This window comes from Phyllostomus hastatus, unplaced genomic scaffold (genome assembly GCF_019186645.2).
Source record: "Phyllostomus hastatus isolate PE091 unplaced genomic scaffold, TTU_PhHast_1.1 phas_scaffold_182, whole genome shotgun sequence".
Taxonomy (NCBI): Eukaryota; Metazoa; Chordata; class Mammalia; order Chiroptera; family Phyllostomidae; genus Phyllostomus; species Phyllostomus hastatus.
In genome coordinates, this window is record NW_025334013.1 from 31,623,384 (window position 1) to 31,632,809 (window position 9,426).

At 51.1% G+C, this 9,426-nt stretch overlaps 1 protein-coding gene across 2 annotated transcripts; it reads left to right on the plus strand.

The window, feature by feature from the left end:
* Positions 1-1,220: 1,220 nt before the first annotated feature.
* On the plus strand, positions 1,221-8,695 carry DMBX1 (diencephalon/mesencephalon homeobox 1). Of its 2 annotated transcripts, XM_045859782.1 has the most exons (5): positions 1,221-1,281; positions 3,951-4,114; positions 6,660-6,855; positions 7,113-7,461; positions 8,241-8,695. In XM_045859782.1, exons 2-5 carry the CDS (start codon positions 3,963-3,965, stop codon positions 8,693-8,695), a joined length of 1,152 nt encoding a protein of 383 aa, XP_045715738.1. In that variant the 5' UTR covers positions 1,221-1,281; positions 3,951-3,962. The 2 variants fall into 2 exon arrangements, with proteins under 2 accessions (XP_045715738.1, XP_045715740.1); XM_045859784.1 differs by lacking the exon at positions 1,221-1,281 and having other exon boundaries at positions 3,954-4,116; positions 6,677-6,855.
* The last annotated feature ends 731 nt before the right edge of the window (positions 8,696-9,426 follow it).

Below are 9,426 nucleotides of genomic sequence, written 5' to 3' on the forward strand. Positions count from 1 at the left end.
ACTCAGAGGGCCAGTGGGCTGGGAGAGTTTTGGGGCCCAGAGAGGCACCTCTACTAGCTTCAGTTAATAAAGACTTGTCATGCATCAAAAACTGTGGGATCAGCAATAATTAAGTCAATTAAAATGTCACCACATTAACAGCAGTGAGTTTTAAAGCAACAAAGCCTTGGAGTTTGGTGGGGGAGGGACATTCCGGTTCAGTAGGGTTGGGGGAAGGGTTGGATAAAATTACTTGGAAACCCTGTTCCCTCTTCCCCACCTGGAGCTTGTGATGTGTTTTGGAACCTGGCTCTATCCCCATGTAAATTGAAACACGTGGATAACCCTCCTCCTCATCACTCTCAAAAAAGAAAAGAAAAGAAAAGAAAAGAAAGAATATAAATGTGAAAATCACCTGTAATCCTATCTGCTTTTTCCCTGAGATAACCTCCGTTAACATTTCAGGATATAGCCTTCCAGACTTTTTTCCCCTATGCATTTTTATACATATATTACAAAAATGGGATCACATCATGCACACTGTTACCTATTTCTTCCACACAACTATATATCGTGAACATCGGCACACACAGACACACATCGCTGTTTTACACTGTGGCACTGGATTCCATTGTTGGCGCGACTCTCCGCGTCCACTGAACTGATCCTCTCTCAGTGGATGGTGAGGTTTCCGATGGCTTGCCATCATAAGCAGAGCTGTGATAATATTCCTGGATACGTATCTCTGCAAACATGAAGGAGGAGTTTCTGGAAATGGAATTGTTGAATCAAAAGATGCTCTCTCTAAAGGCTTTTGATGCAGGAACTAAAGAGCTCTTTCATCAGCAAGGTAGGGGAAGGACCACTTCCCACTCCCCTGGATAATGCAGGGTAATAATTTTTCTCCATATTTGCTAATCTGATTGGTGAAAAACATCTTATTTTAATATTTATTTCTTTGGTTACAAGTAAGGCTGTGCTTTTTGTGGTATGTCAGGTAGCTATTTGTGTTTCTTGTATAATAAGTTGTCTCTTCATTTACTTACCCATTTTTTATTTAAGATGATCATGCTTTTCTATATAAGAGCTCTTTATATACTATAGTCTCTTTTATTTTTATTTATGTTATTTTAAAATCAATCTTGCTATGTCATTTGTAGGGTAAATATTTCCCCAGGTTTATTGTTTATGGCATGTTCTCTTATACAATGTTTAAACACCTTGCATTGCCATGTCTATCATTCTCTGCTCTTAGATCCCTGCCTCTGGGGGTCATATGTATGGTGTGTGGAGGGGGCTTCTGTAAGTAAATGTTTGGGTAGCTGTTATGTGAATGTTGACTCAGAAATCTGTAAATCTATCTCTCAGTTCCTGACTCAAATGTCCAACTGCCAATTCAACATTCCTACCTGGAAGTTGGATCCATATTTCACGCTTACCATAACCCCTCAAAACTCTGATTTCCATTTTGCCCTTCCAGATCTGCTTCTCCCTCAATAGTCCTGATTCAGGAAATGACCCATCTTCACTCAGTAGCTCAGGACGAAACCTTGAGTCATGCTTTCTCCCCCACCCTCTTTCCCTCACATCTTTTTTTATTTTTTTAAGATTTTTATTTTTATTTAGTTTTAGAGAGAGTGGAAGGGAGGAAGAAAGTGAAGGAGAGAAACATTGATGTGCAAGAGATACATTGATTGGTTGCCTCTCAAGTGCCCCTAAACGGGGACCTGGCTTGCAACACAGGCATGTGCCCTGGCTAGGAATTGAACCTATGACCTTGTGGCTTGCAGGCTGGCACTTAATCCACTGAGCCACACCAGGCAGGGTTCCCTCATGTCTTATAACTAACCTACCAGCAATCATGTCAATTCTGCCTTGAAAATATGTTGTGAATCTGACCACTTCTCACCACTTCCACCACCATCACCGTGGGTGCCTCCGTGGGTCACTGGTCTGGACTTGGGCAGGGATTTGGTCTCTTTGCTTTTCTTCTTGAACCTCTGTAGTCTGTTTTCCATACAGCAGCCACAGTGAGCTCCTAAAACAAATTGGATCATGTTATTCCCTATTTAAGACTTTCCAGGAGCTTCCATCACACTCAGGACAAAGTTTAATGTCCTTACAATGGGCCACGAGCTCTCCAGGATCTGACCCCTTCTCTCCCTGCAGCCTCTCTCCACCACTAGCTCCCTCTCCTGCTCTGCTCCAGCTCCCCTGGTTTCCTTGCTGTTCCCCACACTGACAGAGCTGTTTGTGGCCCAGGGCCTTTGTCCCTGTTGCTCCTGCCTGGAAAGCCTTTTCCCCAGAGCTGCTCATGGCTCACTCCAAATATCAGAGAGTCCTTTCCTGACCACATTGCTCTAAAATAATCTCACCTTTTCTTTTTGTTATTCTCCTCCTCTGCCTTCTTTTTCTTCAGAGCACTATTCCTGTCTGACATTATTTCATAGATTTATTTATTGTTATATAGCCCTCCTCCCTTGCAATGTAAATTCCATGAAGGCAGGAGCTTTGTTTGGTACTTAGTAGGTGGGTGCTCAGTAAATATTTGTTGAATGAATATGTGTAGTATGTGAATGTGTGTGTAATGTTTGTGTGTATATGCATCTGCTGCATGGATAGATATATGTAAGAACATCTGTGCCTGGGCCTGTGAGAATAATGACGTTGAATTTGTGACTTCAACAAATTGAGTTTGTGTGTGAGTATGACTGCTTCTGTGAATGTCTTGCCAAGAACATCTGTGTGTGTGTGTTTGTGCATGAAACATGTGTGTGTCTCTGCATGTGTACCTGTACAGGCACTGCAGATGTTTGCTTCTGGGTAGCCTGTGCCTATTTCAGTGAGTGTAGGGAGCTAAGATACCTGGGTATATTCTTCTTCTCACCAAATGGACCTGCCATTGCCTCCACTTTTGCTTTTCCCACCATACCCAGGGAACAGGAAACACCTTTGTGTCTTTGGGAGCCTGTGGACATTGGACCGTATTCCAAAAATGACATCTCAGGCCGAGACAGGGTGGGTGCTCAGACTCGGCCTGTGAGGGTCTGGAGGAGACTTGGGGCTGATGGGAGCTTGGCGGCCTCATGCTGATCTGAACCATCTCAGTGGGAGGGATGTGTTCTCTGATGAACTGGCCATGAAAGAACAAGGCTGAAGCAATGTGGGGTGAGGCAGATTATGGATTGGCTGTCTTGATGCATCCCTGCTCTTTCTTTAGGCCTCAGTAGACTCATCTGTTAGTGGGGTCATTGTTCTTGCTGTGCTTGCTCTGTGGGAACACAGTGAGAACAGGGGGGTGTAATTGTGGTGAGTGTGTAACGATGATTACAGTAGTGTTGTTATGTCTGTGCAACATAGTAGGGTTTTAATACACTATCCCATCAGAGCAGATGCCTCAGCGTCCCCAGGCCAGCTCTGGGCTTGGCCACATGTGGGTCTCAATGGATGTTTGTTGAACGAATCAACGACTATTCAAATGAGTAAGTGCCTGGGTGGGTAAATGGGGAGGTGACCATATAAAACAGCAAGTGGATTGATGAATCACAATGGATCACATTTCTGAGCACCTGCTGTGTGCCAGGCCCTATTGCAAAGGCTTCTCTTAACCCTTGCAACAACCCCGTGAGATAAGTGCCATTATTTGTCCCATTTTGCAGAGGGAGGAAGTGAGGGTCAGAGAAGTTAAGTGACTTAAGTGAGATTCCAGCCTAGGCAGTCTGACTCTAAGCCCAGAGCATTAAACCCTGCACAAGCCCTGCTGAGGGAATCAACGAATGAGTGGTTGTTGAAGAATTAAGTGCAGGAACCCTCACACTATTAGCTGTGAGCAAGACAGACCACTTTCTGACGGGGAGGCGGAAGCTCTTAGGGGAGAAGTAGGCATCCAAGGTCTGGGCTGAGGGTAGCGTCTCCCCAGAGTAGTGTGTGCCCCCCTGCCTTATGTCACCTTTCCCTTTTTCCATCTGCAGGCGCATGCCGAGATGCAGCACTACGGGGTGAACGGCTACTCGCTGCACGCCATGAACTCACTCAGTGCCATGTACAACCTGCACCAGCAGGCGGCCCAGCAAGCCCAGCACGCCCCCGACTACCGGCCATCGGTGCATGCACTGACGCTGGCTGAGCGCCTGGCTGGTAAGGGCTGTGGGGATGGGACCTTGGGGACAGGACTAGGAAGGTTGAGGGTGGAGGCTCTGGAACACAGAGATAGGAGGGAGGGAGCGAGCACTGGGAAAGTTTTCTCTGGGAGGTACCAGAAGATCCAGGTCACTTAGCAACACAGGGGGATGTCAATTCAAATTCTAGGTGTGGACATCTAGAGCACCCCTTGTTGCCCGCACTATGCTGGGCACCGGAGCAGCCCCAGACCTTCAGATTCCCTTAACAACCCTGGGATGGGTACACTAGCTTCTCTCAGAGATGAAGAGATTTAGGTAGGAGGGTAAGGGACTAGCCCCGATTTTACAGCTAGGAAGTAGCTGGCATGCCCAGGGCAGGATATGTCAGGCGCAGGGAGTCATGTGAATAATGAGGGCTCTCATGTTTCACACACTGCTGTGCCGGGCGCTGTGCGCAGCTGTCTCTTTCCGCATCAAACCGTTCATCCCAATAAGGAGAGGTTATTATCTCCATTTTATGGACAAGGAAACGAAGGCCCAGAGAGGTTAAATTTAGGCAGGGGTGGGGCGGTGGGGGAGTTTAGAACATAATATTATAGCTAGAAACATGAACTTTGAAATCACAGACTTGCAGTCGTTGCAGGGTCTGCCCAGTCACCTCTTTCTATAGCCTCAGTTTCCCCCTGTATAAACAGGGGGCAATGGCAGGGACCCCCCACAGGGTGTTTGGGAAGGTATATCAGAGAACTCAGGCAGAATAGTTGGCGGAGACTGGTGGGTGCTCAGAGTCATTATCATGCAAGTCCCAAGGTAAGTGCCCATGAAGGAGCTCTAGGCTGGTCCCCTCAACCCTGACTCCTGGTTAAACTGGTCACCGCTCTGTCCTGACAGCCTCTCAGTGGGCATGAGAAGGGTTGGATGGCATGGGTGAGGAGTGTAATTTACTGGGAGGTAATGTCAGCCCTCCCTCCTGTCCTAGGCCAAACTTCCAGGATCTGTTGACCACATGTGGGCCCAATCCTGTGCCAGGCAATCCTCAGAGGATTTTTGGTCACCACTTAGGAGACCAGATAGATGCCCAGTAGCTCATGAGAGGTCATGGCAGGAGGAATGTGGCCAGGATCAAATGGCAGGGCTGTTCAGAGCAGAATGATCAGCTGGTGTAGTCAGGGAGGGCTTCCTGGAGGTCATGGAGCAGGTCTTAAAAGGTCGAGGAGGGGGTACTATGAGGACCCTGCCTGGGTAGAGGTACGGGCTTGGAAGGGAGGGTGGGGCAGCCACTCCCACTCTTTTACACCCTGCCAGGCTCACTGGATAAAACTGTGCCCCTGGTCACCTTCTGCAGATAGGTGTGGGGGCTTAGCTTCCCATGTGGGAGTATGCGTGCAGTTCTGTCCTGGCTATGATGCTTCTCTGGTTTGGGGTGAGTTCCCCCTGCCCAGCCTGACTGTGTTCCAGGACCCAGAAAATTCTCTAATTTTCTCCTCCGCTGGGGGAGGGGGCACTGGGGAACTGGAGGATCCAGCACTCCCCCCAATTCTCTAATTCTTTTTAAAAATTTTTATTTATTGATTTGAGAAAGAGAGAAAGAGAGAAATTAATCTATTGTCCTACTTGTTTATGCATTTTGGTTGATTCTTGTCTGTGCCCTGACCAGGATCCAACCTGCAACCTTGGCATATTGAGACAATGCTCTAACCACCTAAGCCACCCGACTGGGCCAGATCACTAATTCTTAAGCAGAAGGGACATGAATTCTAGATGGGACTTTGTATGGAGACTTGCCTTCCAGCAGGAGGCTTTGCCTGGCGTCCCAGGCTGCAACTGCCTACCCCTTGTAGTCCCTGGAGCCATCCAGGGCTTGGCTTACTGAGGGGTCCCCACTCCCTCCTGTGCCCCAGGGTGATCAGCATGAGCTCAGGGGCTCAGTCCAGGCTGGTATTAGTGTCGGTTTATGAGGGGTGTGGGCTTCCTTTTTAAACTGAAGAAGGAGCAGCCCAAAGTCTGAGATTTCCAGGACACCCACCTGCCTCTTTCTCCCTCACCTCCGGCCGACCGGGATGATGAGATTCACACGCAGAGGAGATAGAATCAAGTGCCAGGGAGCACTGTCTACTCAGCAGACACCTCCCAACTAGACCTCACAGAAAAGCCCCAGCTCACAGCCTGGCTTCTCCTGGTCAGGGGCCAGTATTCGGTTGGTATCCAGACTGAGGGTCATAGGACATTAGAACCTTCTTGATGTGGACTTATAGATTATTAGTATCATGAACGGTATACCCAAAGTATCCCAGGACTTAAAGGATCTTAAGGCAGTGCCCGCCCACACCCAAACCAAATAAGAAAGAACCCAATCACACTCCTGCCATCTGTTCCTGGAGATGAGTTAGGCCTCTGTGGACCTGGTAGTGAATGATGGGGTGGTACAATCTCGACAACCCAGCCCAAGGGGAAGGGGCCAGGGGCCAGCTCTGGCAGGAGCCCAGGTGTCCACAGAGCAGGGTAAGATTTAAATACTATTTCCCATAATTAAATGGGCCCCCTCTCCTTGCCCTCCAACGGCTGTACATTTCAAGACATCATCTTAGAGGCCCGTTATGGCTCCCAGCACCGTAAACAGCGTCGCAGCCGCACGGCATTCACTGCTCAGCAGCTCGAGGCCCTGGAAAAGACCTTCCAGAAGACTCACTACCCGGATGTGGTGATGCGCGAGAGACTGGCCATGTGCACCAACCTGCCCGAGGCTCGGGTGCAGGTAGGGCCCCCCTCCTCTAACTAGACCTTGCAGACAAGCACCTGCCATCAGTCTGGCTTCCCAGTGTTTAGGAAGCAGCATTTCGGCCCTCAGTGCCAAAGTGTAACTGCCGTCCCCATGGACACCTTCAGTGACAGCAGGGGAGTTTCCTAGAGGGCCAGGGCTGAGGCTATGATGCCCATCTCCTCCCATGGCACCCGGCTCCACAACTGCCCTTCTCTCCTTTCCACTCCTACTGCTCCTCTCCCTGTCCCCAGGTGTGGTTCAAGAACCGCAGGGCCAAGTTCCGGAAGAAGCAGCGCAGCCTGCAGAAAGAACAGCTCCAGAAGCAGAAGGAGGCTGAGGGCTCCCATGGTGAAGACAAGATCGAGGCCCCAACCCCAGACAGCCAGCTGGAGACCGATCAGGCCCCCAGCCTGCCCAGCGGTGACCCTCCTGCTGAGATGCACCTGAGCCTGTCTGAGCAGTCGGCCAGTGAGTCAGCCCCGGAGGACCAGCCAGACCGGGAGGAGGATCCCCAGGCAGGGGCTGAGGATCCCAAAGCTGAGAAGAGCCCTGGGGCTGACAGCAAGGGGCTGGGCTGCAAGAGGGGCAGCCCCAAGGCAGGTGAGGCTGGACAGGTGCTGTGAGTGGCAGGGGGCCCATCCCAGGGAGAACAGCTGGGTGCAGCCAGCAGGGGCCTGGGTATAAGAGGTGGGTCAGGCTTTAACACAAGGTGCTTGGGTGTGACCCATTTGAAAGAACTTGACCATAACAGGTTTTTGCCAGGTGGTCACACTTTAGTTGCTGAATCCTGGGAAGGTCTTGGGTGTTCTGGGGGAGGGGCTGGGTGGAAGGGGGAGACTACTCAGGGCTAAAGCTATTTACCAACCACCCTGCAAATATTCTGGTATTTTAACAGCTTGCATAGAGGTGCCTGTGCATACTGGGTGAATATACCATATTGTTAACAGAGATTCCCACAGGCAGCTGACAGTTGGAGCCGTGGTTTTTGAAGGAGCAGAGCTCTGGCAGGAGGCTATCTCAGACCCAAACCCCAAACCCTGAGCCCAGACAGGGAAGAATGGGGCTGTGAGCTGAGAGCTAGAGGGGGATGGGAGCCACAGGACAGGAGAGGGGAGGGGAGGTGATGGCCCTTGAAAAGAAAAGGACTCTGCCAAAGAAGTCACACATGGGGGCTTTTGCAGGGTCCCTGAGGCTCCCACAGGAAGCCTGGGTGTCTCCTTCCCAGGATTCTGAGGGATGCTTCAGGGGGCACCCTGGCTGACAAGGGTAAGTATGGTTTCAGCCAAAGCCTGTTTCTGTCATCAGTGGCAAGGGGTTGGGAAGGCTAGGGATCCCCTGCTGGCAGACCAATGCCCTTGTTCTTGGTTCTCTGCTTCCAGATTCCCCAGGCAGCTTGGCCCTGGCTCCTGCAGCTCCTGGGGGCAGCCTCCTGGGCCCTTCCCACTCCTACTCCTCATCCCCACTGAGCCTCTTCCGTCTTCAGGAGCAATTCCGCCAGCACATGGCGGCCACCAACAACCTGGTACACTACTCATCCTTTGAAGTAGGGGGCCCAGCCCCTGCTGCTGCTGCGGCTGCTGCTGCTGCTGTGCCCTACCTGGGTGTCAACATGGCCCCCCTGGGCTCACTGCACTGCCAGTCATACTACCAGTCCCTGTCAGCAGCTGCGGCTGCCCATCAGGGCGTGTGGGGGTCCCCACTGCTGCCCGCACCCCCAGCAGCCCTGGCACCTGCCTCAGCTGCCCTGAACAGTAAAACCACGAGCATCGAGAACCTGCGGCTTCGGGCCAAGCAGCATGCAGCCTCCCTGGGACTCGATACGCTGCCCAACTGACTGCTGGCCTCCAGCCCAGCCAGGGGTCTTGGGTGCCTGCCTCCCAGTCCCATGGTTATCCTCAGATGGCTCTCAAGGAGTTAACTCAATGAGCCCAGGGATCCAGGGATCCTGGGCCTGGAATCCAGCTCCCTGCTCCCCTCCCCCAGAGTCCTAGCGTAGGCGAAACCCACACCTGCACTCTCTGCATGGCCCTGCTTGGATCCCAAGGAGGCAAGAGGCTGGGGGAGTGAGAGACTCTCACTCGCTAGATCCCCACCTCAGCGTCGCCTCCTTCCTTCCTTCCCTCCCTCCTATCCCTTCCTCCCCCTAGTAAGTTGGTGTGCGGAATGTGAGATATAAATATAAATATATAAAACTATATTTTCAGGCACTTGCCTGCCCCAGGCCCCCTGCCCACTCCGTCTCTTGTCCTCTGCTGCCCTTGCCTCCTCCTATGGCTCCGAATCTCACTCTGGCTTTTCCTTCTCTTTCTCTCTCTCTCCTTCTTCCCTGGCCTCCTCTCTCTGCCTCTGTCCTGTTTCCCATGGCCTCTCCCTTCAGCTTCTGTCTTCTGCATTCTGGGTCTTTCCCCATAGCTCCTATCCTCACCCCCTCTTTCTTTGATGCTGGCTGTGTTGGTGTCATGGATTCCCAAGCTGTTTTGCTTGGGGTTGTGGCTTTTCAGTTTTAGTAATGTTGCTTCTCCTGCTCCTTCTCTGCCTGCCTGTCTCCTCCCCGCTGCCCAGCCT